The sequence below is a fragment of the Vulpes vulpes genome, chromosome 6 (genome assembly GCF_048418805.1).
Source record: "Vulpes vulpes isolate BD-2025 chromosome 6, VulVul3, whole genome shotgun sequence".
NCBI lineage: Eukaryota > Metazoa > Chordata > Mammalia > Carnivora > Canidae > Vulpes > Vulpes vulpes.
This window is the reverse complement of record NC_132785.1, coordinates 94267322-94284221: the sequence shown is the minus strand read 5'-3', so window position 1 is coordinate 94284221 and position 16900 is coordinate 94267322. Positions and strand designations below refer to the sequence as shown.

Below are 16900 nucleotides of genomic sequence, written 5' to 3'. Positions count from 1 at the left end.
GGGCACTCTTCTAAAAACCCAAATCCGATCATTCCATTTCTCTGCTTAAGCTTTCAATGGCATTGAGTAGCCTTGGAAGTAGACATTGGACCCAGACAGCTGATGTTAGGCCTTGAGCTGGACATTGAAGGGACAGTAGAAACTAGGAGAGTGGGGAAGAGGCTTGTATGAATGTGGACCTTGGACTAAACCTTGTGGGTTTAGATTCAAGGGCCCTATAGTTCACCTACCTGCTAGGTGTGGACACCTACAACAATTGTGAAAGTGACCTGATGCTGATCATGTAGCTTTCCCCATATCCCTCAAGGCAGAAATTTGTGAATTGTTGTCTTTAGATTGTGGCCTAAATCACAGTGAAGCTGCCCAAGCAGCTGCTTCTGCCAGTTCCTGCCTTGCACTCCTCTCTGGTGACCGATGTAGATGCTAACAGCATTAGCTATACCCTGGCATTCTCTTCTACCCACTTATTTTTTTCTGCTCATGCATAAGGCATAAATATTTTGTGAACTCTTCCGTAAGCTTATGGTTTAAAAGCCAATTCCCAAATGAGAAGATACTGGTGGACCATTGGCAGTTGCAAAGGGCTGAGCAGTCAATTGGCTCCAAATTAAAACCTGGCTTGTTCACCCATTCAGCATTTAATGCTGTTTATGGAAGTTACTGTGTAATTGGCTTTTTTCCTCTCTTGGACCATAAGAAAATGAGGGCAGGCATCATGCCTTCTTGTCTTCCTTGCACTTAGCAGAGGGCCAGATACATAGTAGGCATCAATAGCTTTTTAATTAATGGATCATCACACAATTAGGCTAATAGGTACAGGACTTTGGGTTATCCTGAATTGGTTTTTGACTACAATGAATTATGAGGCTGCCTTGTGAACGCTTTGTCTAATCCATCAGTCAAAAAATTCACCAGGGCCATTTGGAAGGGAATGTATCCCAGGAGAGCCTACCAGGAAGGACTTTGTAAGTAGAGAGTTTCTACAGTCAATAGGGCATATTTTTCAAGATTTTCAGGGCAATAGTGACATTGCTGGAGGGTGGTAATGAAGCCACAAGGTACATAGGGATCTTAGCTCCTTTCATGTACACCTACCTGCACATGAGTAAAACTCCAGTTCAAATTACAAGGAAATCAAGATGTTAGGAGCAGAAGAGACAAAGGCTCATTAGAAGAAAGTCAAAATGAAGGCTTAATGAAAATCAAACAGGATCAAAGAAGCAAGCTCAACATATGAAAATCCAGAATTAGAAAACAAATTAGAGTTAGTTATTTTAACAAGAAGCTATTTCAAGCATAAACACTCCCACTGCATCTGAAATGTGATTAATGTAAAATTAATCAATTCATGTAAAATATGATTAATACCATGACATTACTTATATGTGTTTTAAAAATAATATGTATGATATTATAAAAAGCAAAATAGTTGTGTAGTCTTAATGCTGGTATCTTACCAACTGAGACACATGGATGGGTATTCAAAGGTAAAATTTCCAGGACTCCATTTAATACTCCAGGAGTAACCAAGCTATATATTTATACTAGGGCAGGTAGAACTTCTACATTTATTTTCTTCATATGGCACAGTGTTTTCTTACATATATTGCTTCAATTTATTGAGCTGATCTCTTTGGGAAATGTTCTAAAGTGAATCCTACATTTCTTTTGGCTTTCCTGGGTTAAAGTGAGTATTTCAGAGCCATCATGGCAAGCCTTTTTACTGTATAGCCAATGAATCTCCACCTGAGTTGGCATCAGGCCTAAAGTGACAGAGGAGAGCAGTGAGGTCGATACATCACTGAGGTTCTCTTCACCTTCACCTAGGAATCAGCCAGCTCCCTTTGGATGGCGAGGGAAGGACTTACCTCCAGGTGTTCAGCAAAAGGTAATGGCCAGCTATATCCCCTTAAGAATTTCTGCCATTGGGATGCCTGGTTGGCTCAGCGGTTGAGCATCTGCCTTTGGCCCATGGTGTATCCTGGAGTCCTGGGATCGAGTCCCACGTCGGGTTCCCTGCATGGAGCCTGCTTCTCTCTCTGCCTGTATCTCTGCCTCTGTGTGTGTGTGTGTGTGTGTGTGTGTGTGTGTGTGTGATGAATAAATAAAATAAAATAAAATAAAATAAAATAAAATAAAATAAAATAAAAAAGAATGTCTGCCATTGGGTTCTTCCAGGGCAGCTGGCAAGAATTCCAGAAAATCTTCCTAAATCTTCCTAAATCTCTCCATAGGCCCCTCCCTGAGAACAGAGTGTATCATTCGTAGAGTAAGGCCATAATAAAGGGAAGTAGTGGGTGAGGACATCAGAGAGAAGAGGGAGAGGACAGGAAAGGAGGATGCTGTGGGGTTGGGTACATGTGAAGGTCCCAGAGAGGCTGTCTCAGACAAGGCTCTCAACGCAGAGCCTCCAAAGTTGCTATGACTAGTTAGCAAAAGGGAGATTTACGGGTGGACTGGGGTGGAGACACTCAGAGAACCTTGGAAAATGTGCAGGAACTGAGGGCCTTTACAGCCAAGCAGCTGGGATAGTACTCCAGGATGCTGCTGTTGCCATCACTACCCACTTCCAGGCTGCCAGTGTTGCTCACGGAACTTGAACCATCCTGATTTCTCAAGATTTAAAATTCTGGGGATAGGAGGGTCTCATGGGGTGAAACCCAGTCACGCCTGTCCCCTATTGTCGGGAGCAAGGAGAGCTTTAGACCTCTTAAAGAGCCTCCTTTGGCTTCTATTGTGGAATATGGGGCACTTCCCCAACAAGCCTTATATAATTGGGGGGGGGGGCAGGGAAAGGACAAGGGGGCAGGCCCCCTAAATGGGAAGGAGTTGAGTGCCTGAGTGCCGGGCAGTTAAAAGTAGGACAGAGGCCCAAGGTATTCACATTAAAAAACATTCAGGGAGTTGTTAATGGGGCTTAGAGATTTTTTTAAAAATTGTCATTTGTTCTTTTTCAGTGAACGACACTTTCTATCATCTTGGAAATTACTTAAGACCGAGGCTATCACCAAAAAATAAAAAACGTTAAAGGCAATTTTATAGTATTTCTGCTGATTCATATCTAGGATCAGCCAAATACATTTGAAATTATTTAGTAGGTACCTTGGGAATACTTAAAAACCCATTCCAGATTCTATAAATGTTCAGCAAAAATCACCAAGGTTAACCTATAATCTAACTCTCCAGATGATGAAGGTGTGAGGAATAACAAGGGTATGTAGTCAGAGACTGAGGATGGGCAGGATAAGAAGTAGCTGGAATTAGGAAAACAACTGTAGACTTAATTAATTAATGTGATCGGGGCTCTAGTTGAGGAAAGGGTGACATTTTGAGCAGTGCTGAGGAAATAAATGCTTGATACTGGATAGAGATATAGGTCCAGAAATGATCTAAACAAGCATCTGTAAAGGATGATATTTTGTTTGGGACAAGGGAGCCAAAAGAAATGCAAGAGGTGGAAGGGATGGGGGTGGGAGCAGAAAGAGAGAATCTTAAGCAGGCTTCACACCCAGCAGGGAGCCCAACACTGGGCTGGATCTCATGACCTTGAGATCATGACCTGAGCTGAAATCGAGAGTTGTACGCTTAACCAACTGAGCTACCCAGGCGCCTGCCAACCTCTCTTTAGTATACAAATCCAGAACATGTGCTTGACAAATACATGGGTTGCTAAATAAGAATAGAGGCCCTTTGGCATGTATAGGCCTGGGGTAAATGGTGGTCAGGTTGGATCCCACAACAGTGAGATCATGACCAGGAAGAGTAAGTATGACCAGTTAATAAGCACAAGATACTGTTATTATTGGTATTCTTTTGATTTTACCATGTGAATGTCTGGATCTCAGCAGGGAAAAAAGGGTCCCACTGCAATACATGTTTCTAAAAGGGGAAGTCCTGTCTCTCTTTAAAGAGTATGTTTTGCTTGAACAACTTCCAAATAGATGTCTTCCTTCCAGTTCTGTGTGTTCTGTGCATATTGCCCTCTCCTGCCAATTTTGCCTTCATGAAACTCAGCTTCCAATTCGTCATCCCTCTTCAAAATACCTCTTTTGCTCTTAACAACTAAAAGGGCAAAATCCTCACTTTCCTTTGTTGGAAGCTGTTTTAGGCTCTCTTCCTATTTGGACCCTGCTCATGTACTAGCATCTGCTGGAATCCGTCATCCTCTGCTAAGTATTCTGTAACTGTCCAGGCTGAAGTTAATCTCCCTACTCTCTGAACAATAATTGTCCTTATTTTCTGTATTTCCCCTTCACACAGAAAGAGCTCAACAATGCTGATTGGCTGAAATGGGAAGGGCAACAAAATATACTGGAAAGAATATGGGCTTTGGAACTGGACCCGTCTTGACTTTTTAAATCCTTATTTGGACTATTAAAGATCCATTTTCCTTATCTATAAAATGGGAATAGTAAAATCCACCCCACAGTATTGTGTTATCAGGAGATCATATATGTAAAGCTCTTGGCACATGGTAGGTGTTAAGTAAGTGCTAGACATTTTTATTTTTACACTGTAAAAGTAAGGAGCAGTGACATACTTTTTAGTCTTAAAGTTAGTTATTGGTAGAAGAAATAAATACATTCCAGATAGAATAAATTAATATTGTTTTAGGGACAAGATATATATTGCAGAAATAGAACAATTATTAGTCGTTTCTTCCTATTACAGGTTTTAGGTGAACAAAAACGAATTAGGTTTTGAAAGATTTTTTAAAGGTCACTTTCATATGCGTGTGTAGGCACCCAAATATTTCAGATTTACATCTTGAAAATCTAGCTTTTAGTTAATGGACATTTGATTATCATTTGCAATAAAATAATTAGCAAAAAATTGAAAAAATTTAAATGGATAATAATATAACCAGCAGCCAGTTTGTTTTAAGAGATATTTCTCGGCACACCTGGGTGGCTCAGTAGTTGACCATCTGCCTTCAGCTTAGGTCGTGATTCTGGGGTCCTGGGATCGAGTCCCACATTAGGCTCCTCACAGGGAGCCTGCTTCTCTGTCTGCCTGTGTCTCTGCCTCTGTGTGTCTCTCATGAATAAATAAATAAAACATTAAAAAAATAAAAATATATTTCTCTCTAAAATTAATCAAGAGTGTTCAGAGGTACCTGGGTGGCTCAGTTGGCTAAGTGTCTGCCTTTGGTTCAGGTCATGATCCCAGGGTCCTGGGGTCAAGCCCTGAGCTGGGCTCCTTGCTCAGCAAGGAGTCTGCTTCTCCCTTTCCCTTTGCCCCTCTCCCTGCTTCTGCTTTCTCTCTCTCAAAGAAATAAATAAAATCTTTTAAAGAAAAGTGTTCAGAGCTACAGAGAGTGAATAGTACGTGGAAGTGAAGCAGTGCTGTGCCAAAAGAGTTTGGGCTTTAAAGAAGCAGGTGGTACAGATCAAAATGGAAATTTGTTATGTTGCTTATGAAACTATGCACTGTGCTGACCTCTTTCAATAATTCTAGAACTAAGTATTTACCTAATAAATGAGTTAACTTTTTTACAAATTCCATATGGACTTCAATGAAAATCCAAGCATACAATGGTAAATATTCCCTCACTACAAGGAATATTTGCTCCCGTTGTAATTCGATGGAATGTGAGTTAAAAAAAATAAGCTGAGGGATCCCTGGGTGGCGCAGCGGTTTGGCGCCTGCCTTTGGCCCAGGGCGCGATCCTGGAGACCCGGGATCGAATCCCACGTCGGGCTCCCGGTGCATGGAGCCTGCTTCTCCCTCCGCCTGTGTCTCTGCCTCTCTCTCTCTCTCTGTGACTATCATAAATAAATAAAAAATTAAAAAAAAAATAAGCTGAAATATAGCTTTTCACAATATTTTGTTGAATTACTGGTATTTTATCTCTTTTTCATCAGACAATGTCAAAATGATAATTGTGGCTTCCAACAAACTAAATCAAAATTCGATTACATTTCTGTCTTAGATGTGTCGATGATTATAACATCCTCACAGAAAAGATCATGGATATTTAAAAGAAACACACTTATAAAAGATTATTTGAAAATAGCCAAAGCTGGGCAGCCCGGGTGGCTCAGGGGTTTAGCACTGCCTTCGGCCCAGGGCATGATCCTGGAGACCCAGGATTGAGTCCTGCGTTGGGCTCCCTGCATGGAGCCTGCTTCTCCCTCTGCCTGTGTCTCTGCCTCTCTCTCTCTCCCTGTGTGTCTCTCATGAATAAATTTTTAAAAAATAGCCAAAGCTAGTTTTATGCTTAAAGTATGATTTTCAAGAGACTGGTTGGAAGAATCATCAAAGAAGAATCATCAAAGAAATGTAAAGCTAGACTATCGTATATCCTAGCCCCTGATTTTGATTATAATATTGTTATTGTAGAAACATGGTGGATCACATGCGTTTGCCTCTCCTGTTTCTCTTTCTATCTGCCTCATAACCTCTCTCTACTTGCCTTTCTTTGTGGCGGTTGAACTGTAAGAGCTATAGAAATAGGCTCTCTTGCTCTCTTTGGTTTACTGATGAATGAGGAGTCCCTAAGAGATATCATAGGAAAGGAGTATTTTCAGGAACCCCTAGCTGGGTGCCTACTTTAATGAAAAGTCATAACTCGTATCAGGCAAGCCCCTCCTTCCAAATTTTTCTAATCATTCTCCTTGTCCTTTTGGGGCTAAGTGTAGTAAGAGCCATTGCTATACCTGGGTACCTCACTACCCGTTGTGGTATCACACATAGAGGCTTTCAAACTTTTAACTTGCATTGGAATCACCTGTTTGTTTTATGGATAAGTATGATTTGCAGGTGCTTGTTCGAAAAAGATATGGTATATAATGAAATATTACCCAGCCATCAAAAAGGATGAAATCTTGCCATTTACAATGACATGGATAGAACTAGAGGGTATTATGTTAAGCAAAATAAGTCAAAGAAAGACAAATACCATATGATTTCATTGATATGTGGAATTTAAGAAATAAAACAGATGAATATAGGGGAAGGGAAGGAAAAATAAAATAAGATGAAAACAAAGAGACAAACCATAAGACACTCTTACCAATAGGAAATAAAGTGAGGGTTGCTATAGGGGAAAGGGGTGGGAGGACAGGGTAACCAGGTGATAGGCATTAAGGAGGGCACTTGAAGTAATGAGCACTGTGTGTTATATGCAACTGATGAATCACTAAATTCTACCTGTGAAATTAATAATGCATTATGTTAATTAAATTGAATTTAAACAAAAAAAAAATCTTTAAATCAAAGGAGAGAAAGCTGTAGGGATTTAGGATTCCCACTCACCACCCCCATTGTGCAATTGCCTTCTGTATTTCATCATCTCTGCGTTTAGGTTTGGGTACCAGGGTTACCTATGGTGTTTCAAGTTAAATAAGCACCATAGCTTGGGGCAAGTGAGGATAAGGTTTCCAGCTCACTGTTCAGTATAATGATTAGTAAAACCAAATATGTCATTGACCTTTTATGTTCATGAGAGGTAAGAGTCAACGGGCAGGGGGCCCCTGGGTGTCTCAGTGGTTGAGTGTCTGCCTTTGGCTCAGGTCATGATCCTGGGATCTGGGGATAGACTCCCACATCAGGCTCCCGATGAGGAGCCTGCTTCTCCTTCTGCCTATGTCTCTGCCTCTCTCTCTGTGTCTCTCTTGAATAAACAAATAAAATTTTTTAAAAAAAGAAGAGTCAACAGGCAGGGCTCTTGTTAGAATACCTTATAGTCTGGTCTATTATCTTCCAAGTCATCTTGCACTTGCTCACACAGAACCTTACCTGACACTGTTTCTCACCTACTTTCCAAAGAGCTGTTCTTAGGTACTCTTTATTGCTTGCCTTTCCAAGTTGTTATCTGAAAACCCTATACCTTCCACTCTGTTTCGGGGGTTGCTTTACTCAGCAGCTGTGGTTCTTTTCCCTTTTTCGCTTTGACATTTCTAAGGGGATGCCCGAGGCCCTGTGTGCCCACCCTCACCGCCCTTTCCTGGTATTGTCACAGTGTTTCCTGGCCACAAAGTTGGACCGGGAGTCAGTATAAGACACAAGAAGTTCCTTCCTCAAGATTTTTGACTCTGGGAAATTAGATTTCTCCCAGGAGGCTAAAGCTGCAAGACTGGAAACCTGGATCTTCAAACAATCAAATTTTCTGTAGAGAAAGACAAACAGTAGCCAAGTGAGAAGACGTGAAGCTAGCACTTGCAGTGAGAGATGGAGGACTGTTTGCCTATACTGCACCCCAGTCCTAGGTGTTCTTGAGGCTTAGGGACATTCCTGGCTGTCCTGTCTCTTGGTTGCTAAGCTTCTAAAAACTCTTCATTTTTGCTTAAACTGGTCGTTTGGATTTCTATTGCATGAGGTCAGACATTCTAACTGATAAAGAACTGCTGATGGTCATTTTTGTTTACCTGTTTATTTTTTTTGTTATAACAATCTACATTTATTGAATATGTTCTATGGACCATTTAATCTGAGCAACATTCCTCAAAGGATTTTTCAATGCTTGTTTGTACTCAGAATTCAACATCTTAGAGTTGCTCATTTTACCATTGTCTCATAGCGTGCTCTTTACCCCGCAGGGTATTTGCTCCTATGGCCTATTCCTCAGTGTAGAACTCTGCCCAGCAAAGTCCTGCTCATCCTTCAAAGCCAACTTTGATGTAGCCACTTAGAGAGACTTCCCTGCTCCAGGCAGAATGAATCACTCCCTTTCTTCTTGCTCTCCAGTTCACATTAAATTATGGTTAATTGGTTATAAGTCTGACTCCAATACTGTTGAGAGCTCCATGTAGGCATGTACCATGTATTCATTTGTCTAACTCCCAGTCCTGACACAAAACCGGCCCTAGAATAGGTGCTTAATAACTACTTGTTGAGTTAAATCGATTTGGGGAACATGCAGAGCCTACCCAACGCAAATGAAGAAATTATATTCTTGTTCCTGGACAAATATGAAAAATGGCATAAGATGGCTCTACTGCCATGGCTCAGGTGAGCAAATGTCTTTACAAGGGAAAGGGGGACCGTCTGGTGTGACTAATGAGAGACTTCCAACCTATCACTTCTAATACAGTTTACTCTCACTACCTATTAAAGTCTGAACACTGCTCACTAACTGAATTTGCAATGCCTAGGCAGTCACTGTGGCATAGAAAATAGACATGATTTATTTATGATCCTTGACTGCATCCCAGGTGACGTTCTGAATATTATTTTTGCCAGAGGTGGCTTTATATTAATTGAAGGGTACGAGACCATGTAGCATGGGGCAGTGTTTGTGTTTTCCAGGATTGGAGATGACTGTTTCATGGCCCATGCCCTGAATATGCCTCTGGGCTTAGCTCTGAAGTTTAAAGTTTGCCTTTTTAGGACAATGATTTAAATGTCTCCAGTGGCTCAACTGTTCTCGTGTCTCTTCCATAAATCAACCAGTATGAGGCAACTGACAGCAGGTAATGGGTATTGAGCCTTATTACATATGGACCAGGAGGTATAGAAGCCAGAACAAAATGCTTCAGTGAAAATGAGGAAGCAAGAGAAATCGCTAACTTGGCTTACAAATCCAACAGTCCCAGCTACACATGATTTACCAACTCCTTAGTAACTATGGCCATTGTTTTATCTCAATCCTTGCTCAACTAGCTTCCCAAACTATTTTTGGACTTCCTCCTTTCCACCCATAATTGCTAATGATCACAAAATTAAAACTGATATTCACATAAGAGAAAATGAGAAGGCACAACTTATGTAAAATAAATTATGAAAAATACTAGAAAGATAAATTAAAAATGACACTTGGAGTAGTTGCGTGTCAGTCACTCTCGAAGGGCATAAATAAATGAGAGAGAGTTCACTGAATTTTAGACAGACTCTTTTCATTGAATTTGAAATATTCAATTAGAAACATAGCTGTGAAAGGCACAGTAAATATGTTGGATATGTAAAATAGGAACCTTATTTTTGACACTTTTATAATAATAGTATTAACATAGCATTAATTGAAGCACAATAATCGATATGTAATTCTTCTATTGGTTTTTTGAGTAGCTGTACGTATTTTATTCTTTTAAATCCAAGATTAAGGGAGCCTGGGGTTTAATCACTCAGGTGATTAAACATTTGCCTTTGGTTCAGGTCATGATCCTAGGGTCCAGAGATCAAGCCCCACATCTAGCTACCTGCTCAATGAGGGGCCTGCTTCTCCCTCTTCCTCTGCCCCACCTTCCTGCTCATGTGTGTATGTGCTCTCTCTCTCTCAAATAAATAAAATCTCAAAAAAATTTTAAATCCAAGATTAAATAATACATTTTAATTGGATCAACTTAAGACACTTAGTAATATATGGTACAGCTAAGTCCATCTTTATATACCTCTACTTGTTTTTCCCAAGACTGAAAAAAAAAAAGAAAAAGAAAGAAAAGAAAACAAGATACATTTTGTCATAGATGGGGAGCCCCAGACTGCAGAACTAACATTCACAGCCAAGTTACTCTGCTGTTCTGTTAGGCTCTTATTAGAGATGATGGCTGAGGAACTCAAGCTTTCTTTTTCTGGACATCACTGCTTCTTGAGGTTCTGATTTGATTGCTTCAAGTAATGACTCATCCAGTACATTATGTGATTATTCAAAACCAAACTAAAGCCAAGATGTCATTGCTATTTCAAGATTTTGTGTGCTCCTTACTTTTGTGTGCTCTGCATCTCAGAGACACCATACCAAGACATAGCTTCCGTGACCCAGAGAGGATAATAGCCTCTGCTCTTCCCCTTGTATCAGTGGAAATAGAGAAACTCATAACTTTCGAGGAAAAGTAAGTGCACTCTGTGAATAAACATAGGCAGCTAAAGAGACGCAATGGCTGAATATAATGCGGTGTCCTGCATGGGGTCCCAGAAACAGGAAGAGGCCATTTGCGACAAAACTAGGGAAATCCAAATGAAGTTTGGAGCGTGGTTAACAGTAATTGCCAGTGTTAATCTCTTAATTCCAACAAATGCATGGAGTGCGGAGGCAAGATGTTAACATTAGAAGAAACCAGGTAAAGAGCATATGGGAACTCTCTGAACCCTTTTCCACTTTTCCGTAAATATAAAATTATTCCAAAATTAAAAGTTTATTGAGAGACAGAGAGAGTAGAACAGTCTCCAACAACAGGCAGCTTCTGCAGTTGGAGAAAGTGAAAGCATTAACAAAAGACAAGCATTGGGGCAGCTAGTGCAAGACTCCTGTCAGATGAGCTCAGACAGTAAAAGTTCAAAGAAAGTACAGATGCATGTGATTTAACAGTAAAGGCTGCATGAACCAATCAGAACTTGATCTTAATGTTTAAAGATTTGGGTAGATTCAGAATGTTCCAGGAACAACCCAATTAAAGGCTTAGAGCTCATCAGTGGTGAGGGTAAGGTGTCAGAACCCAGCCAGAACCAGCCTAGCTGGAATGGAGTATTCTGGTTGGAGCAGGACTAGCTGTGGAATCTGAGGTCCTTGTGCAAGGGGAAAATGTAGAGCCCCTTTTTCAAAAAGCAGAAAAAGAAAAAAGGCAGAAAATGCCTTTTTTCCTTTCTTATGTCCTCTGTCTCTCCCTTTCTCTCTCTTTTTCCACTTCCCATGTTTTTCTAAATTTGCTATTTAATGTCTGCTCCTTTGAACACAGGGATATTTTCTAAGTGAGTGCAGGCCCCCACAGACCCTGGGAGTTCTCCCCCTGAGGTCCCAGCACTCCCCACCAGTACCCAGGTCCCTGTAGGATTGTTAAGCAAGGACCCTAGAGTGGTGGCTGAGAACCCACCCGAGGAGGTGAGGAAGCAAGAGGAGGCAAGACCACACCTGGGCTGAAGCTCCAAGTCCCCTGAGTGTGCTCCATTATTTCATCAAATGTCACTTACAAAAAAACAAGTTGAAAGATAAAAGAACTGGGATCCCTGGGTGGCGCAGCAGTTTAGCGCCTGCCTTTGGCCCAGGGAGCGATCCTGGAGACCCTGGATTGAATCCCAGGTCGGGCTCCCTGCATGGAGCCTGCTTCTCCCTCTGCCTATGTCTCTGCCTCTGTGTGTGTGTGTGTGTGTGACTATCATGAATAAATAAATAAAATCTTAAAAAAAAAAAAAAACAAAGATAAAAGAACTTCCACATGGCAGCTGTGGACTGTCACAGGGGAGGGCTGTGCGGTCCCTCTGAGCCCTGTGTGGCTGTCCTAGTTGTAGGCCCATGAAGTCGATCCTGAGTGGGGATGGATCGATCAGGAGGGGCTTAGCCTGTGGAGGATCCTAAAGGCTAGGTTTTCCTCTGTAAGAGTGGATAGAAGCCAGAGGTGATTGAGGAGACACCACCAAATTGGATTTTCATGACCAACCGATGGAAAAGTGTAGAGTGGACTTCACAGGAGACCCTGTTGGCAGTTTTTACCAGTTAGGAATTTAACAGTCATTCTTAGGAGGAAAAGGGAAGACACAAGCATAACAGAACAGTTTCCTTCCCTTGAGGTCAATTATTTCACTGGGTTAACAGTTCTAATTCAGAACAGATATATCAACCCAAACCATTTTCTCAAGTTCATTTTTTATTTTGACAGATTTATCTAAAAGACCCTTTATTTTAGGGACACAGACCTTGCCAAGATGGAATTTTGTTTTTAGGAGCCCCTTTTATAAGATTAAAATTGAAAAAATAAATAAATAAAATTGAGCTCAGTGAATGTCGCATCAGGACTGTTATGGCTACTGCCATGTATTTTACTTCCAAAGCATTTAAAATCTGTTTACAGTTCGGGGGCGCGTAGGTGGGGGGAATTAAACATCTGCTTTTGGTTCAGGTCATGATCCCAGGGTCCTGGGATAGAGCCCTGCATGGGGCTCCCTGCTCAGCTGGGAGTCTGCTTCTCCCTCCTCTGCCTTGCCCCTCACTCCTGCTCATTCTCTCTCTCTCTCTCTCAAATAAATAAATAAAATCTTTTTAAAAATCTGTTTCTAGTTTTCCCTCTGGAAAGTTCTCAAACTGGTGTGAACTCTTCCTTCCCAGGTACCTCCAGATCATCAGTTACTCGATGTAAACCAGGAGCCAACTGCCCCAGTTCACACAGTGGCATCAGTAGACAACTGTCCCCTCTTTCTGTCACCGAAGATTCTTCTGCTCCTATTCTTGAACTTCAGAGCCGAGGATCTTCTGGAGTTTGCGGACACAGAGTCGAAAGGCAGAACAGATCAGGTATGCTGATGACCTCTTAAATAACTGTTCACCAGGTAACATTCTAACTGGCCATGAAAGATGGCACCATTGGCCCAGAACACAGAGGCGGTACCTGCACTCTTAGGGGTGATGTGGGGAAGGTTTATCAGGTGGGAGGAGAAGGAAGAAGGGGAAGGTATAGATATGATCTGTTAGTGCTGTGCCAGGTAGCAGAGAAACGGAATCGCAAAGACTCATTGAGGGCTTACCACGTGATTTAAACAGTGACACCCAATTAAGTTTACAAGGGAACTGGTTTTCTCACCTTGAAGAGCATCTTGATCTCAACCCTGGGATTCCGTCGTAGTGCGCTCCCTTCCCAGAAGAAGGAAAACAGCAATAAAATCACAGACTCTGCTTTTGTGCTCATCAGGACTGGCAGTCCTTGGAACCCGTCTAGTTTCCCACTGTTAACACCTTCTTCAGGACACTTCAGCCTCGCCACTCAGCATTTCCTGACCAGCCCAGACCTCTAGCCTTTCCTCACATCCGCTTGGCTGCACACACCAACTCCCAGGCCACTGGGGTTACTGGAATTGCTTGATAAATCTCATAACTTGATCCAGGGATTTCCCAGCAAATTTATCATTTTCAAATGAAGCTGAGTCCCCTAGGCTGCTGCCCACACTGTCCTCCCTGGTGGTGGACCTCTTCCTGCCTTCCTCAGAGAATGTGCCTTAGTTCCCAGTTCATACTCACTTCCTCTTGTCACACGGCCACACTTCTATTTCTGAAGAGAGTGAAACAGATGCTTTCCTCTGAGCCTCAATGTCTCTGTTCTTCTGTTTGCCAATTACCAGATTTGGGGGCCAACTTTAACATGCACTGTCCTACCTTTCCAAGGTCAGCTCTTTTTGCTATGTCTGTGATCACCTCCTCTCCATCTTTGCCACCTGCCTTTTCAGTCTCTCCTTCCACTCATTCCTTCAGCTTGACCGGTAACATACTAAAATCTCTTACATCCTTAAGAACAATAATAAAACAGCAAAACACTCCATCCAAAATAAATGGTCAGTTGAAAATAAAATGGAGCTTTGAGAAAACTGGCTTAAAAAACAAACAGAAGGGCAGCCCGGGTGGCTCAGTGATTTAGCGCCTTCAGCCCAGGGTGTGATCCTGGAGACCCGGGATCTAGTCCCACATTGGGCTCCCTGCATGGAGCCTGCTTCTCCCTCTGCCTGTGTCTCTGCCTCTCTCTCTGTGTGTCTCTCATGAATAAATAAATAAAATCTTAAAAAAAAAAAAAAAAACAGAAGAGAATGGAATTCAGGGCACTTAGTTATGGATGAGAGGCAGTAAGAAAAGGTATACAGAAAACAGGAAAGCGTCTTCTAGGGCTCTACTAATGTGAGAAAAGATTTTTTAAAAAGAAAAAAAACATTTTTCAGGGTGCCTGAGTGGCTTAGTCAGCAGCTCAGTTCATGATCCCAGCATCCTGGGATTGAGCCTTGAATTGTATTAGGGCTTCCTGTTTAGCAAGGAGTCTGCTTTTCCTTCTTCCTTTGCCCCTCACCCCTGCTCATGCTTTCCCATTCACGCATGCTCATATGCTCTCCCTCAAATAAATAAATAAATAAAATCTTAAAAGAAAGAAAAAATCTTTTTCAAAAAGTGACAACATCTTAAAATAGTATCTCAGCAACTGTTAATCCCGAGGCCAAGGTTCTTTTTTAAAAATGAAAAAAAATTACATCTTAAATCTTCAGAAAGTTTTAATTGGCTTTTATAAGTTGCAGTAATATTCCTATTATCCCAGTTATCTGTGGAATCAAATGTTCCAGTTAATTAAATATACTGGCTAATAAAGACTTGCTATATCTATCATATGCAAACTACAAACTCTGAAGGCTATACCATTAAAGATCACATGGGACATAATTTACTCTTTCTGTAATGATTCAGAAGGCACTTGGGGATATTCCAGGACACCAAAGAAAAAAGAGAAAAGGAGAATAACCTTAAGAGCAGTTCACCATGCTTTCATGAATGTTATGTACTTGGCTTCAAAACGAATCCCATGAGACAAATGTTATCACTGTTTGACGGATAAAGACGTTAAGACTGGAATCAAACATGAGCTCAGAGCCATACAATGGTTACACTCATGTTGATTCCATTGGCCTCTACCATTAATGGCTCTAATCAAGTTTCATAGTAATGGTGGACTTCCTGGTATATCAGGGTTTTTTTTTAAAAAAGATTTTATTTATTTATTCATGAAAAATACACAGAGAGGCAGAGACATAGGCACAGGGAGAAGCAGGCTCCCTGCAGGGAGAGCCTGATGCAGGACTTAATCCCAGGACTCTTGGATCCACCTGAGCCAAAGGCAGATGCTCAACCAGGTGCCCCCGACCCCCAGTATATCAGTTTTAATGATATATACAAAACTATAAATCCAAGCCAGACTATAGAGAATTTAAAGTGACCATAAAAATAAAAGAGCTCTGGAGACCCAATCTATGTTATTGATAAATGGTAAAATTAAAGATTGGCAACAACTAAATCTAGTTAGCAGAAGAATGGGTCAAAGCTATGGAGGGATCTAGGGGACTACCAGTGTCATCAAGAGTACTGTATATAGTATGATGGTGGTACCAAGCAGTCTTCAAAGAAGGTGACAATGAAGGCAGATATCAAATTAATATGATTCTTTATAGAATCATTCCTCCTTTATGAGATGATCCCTGAGAGTAATGTAATCTGAAGTGTCGTAGAGCAAATCTTTCTCGTAGGCATCACTCTTGTTTTTTTTTTTTTTTTTTAAGATTTTATTTATTTATTCATGAGAGACACAGAGAGAAAGAAGCAGAGACACAGGCAGAGGGAGAAACAGGCTCCATGCAGGGAGCCCGACATGGGACTCAATCCTGGGTCTCCAGGATCACACCCTGGGCTGAAGGCAGCGCTAAACCGCTGAGCTACCAGGGCTGCCCAGCATCACTCTTCTTAAGCCTTATACAAAACTACCATTCCTGTCAGGAAACAGAATTTTTTCTCCAAACTATTTCTGAAACTTCCAGCGCTTGAATGAAGAGCTCAAGCCTGAAACCTGCACAGAATGAGTATTCAGAATAAAAGATGTGGACACTAGAGTCATACTAACTTGGGTTCAACCTTGGACAAGTTTTAATGCAAATTTCAGTTTTTTCATCTGTAGAATGGAAGTGATAATACCTACTTCACCGGGTAGGCTAATGTCTGCTTCCCAGCCTCCTAAGACAAGAGTCTCTTGTTCTACCCTCTCACTCATTTTATATTTTTCCCTCTACTCTCTTCACAAGCCACGTGGTTATAGAGAGGATTTGCATAACTGTTATTAAGAGCAGGTATTATCTATACACAGTAAAGGGAGCTAGCTGGCTCACACTTCCAGACTCATGTCAATGTCACTGCATCATGGAAGTTTCTCTTGATCATTTACTACCCCATGCCTTAACCAGTGATTCTCCTTTGCCCCCATATGGCCTTTAATCTGTCATAGTTGGCCCTATATCACACATTAGATGTATTTTCTGGCTTGCCACTGGGCCATGAGCTCAGGTCTTTCATCTTTGAACCCTTAGGACCCAACTAGCTAACTAGCTCCTGGTCATCTTTATAGGATTTTGTTGAATACATGAAAACAAGAATACCAATTTTCATCTTCTAGAGGCCAAGGCCCTAAGAATCCAGTATTGGTAAAAGACTCGGAAGTCATATAGTAATTGCTCT

The 16900-nt window shown here is 41.3% G+C and overlaps 1 protein-coding gene across 1 annotated transcript in view; it reads left to right on the top strand.

The window, feature by feature from the left end:
- The window catches only part of SLC35F4 (solute carrier family 35 member F4), a 226633-nt gene that overhangs the window by 184646 nt on the left and 25087 nt on the right, over window positions 1-16900 (top strand). Inside the window, exon 2 of the mRNA XM_072761648.1 lies at window positions 12980-13165. Coding sequence (XP_072617749.1) covers window positions 12980-13165 — 186 coding nt within the window. The remainder of the gene's footprint in view (window positions 1-12979; window positions 13166-16900) is intronic.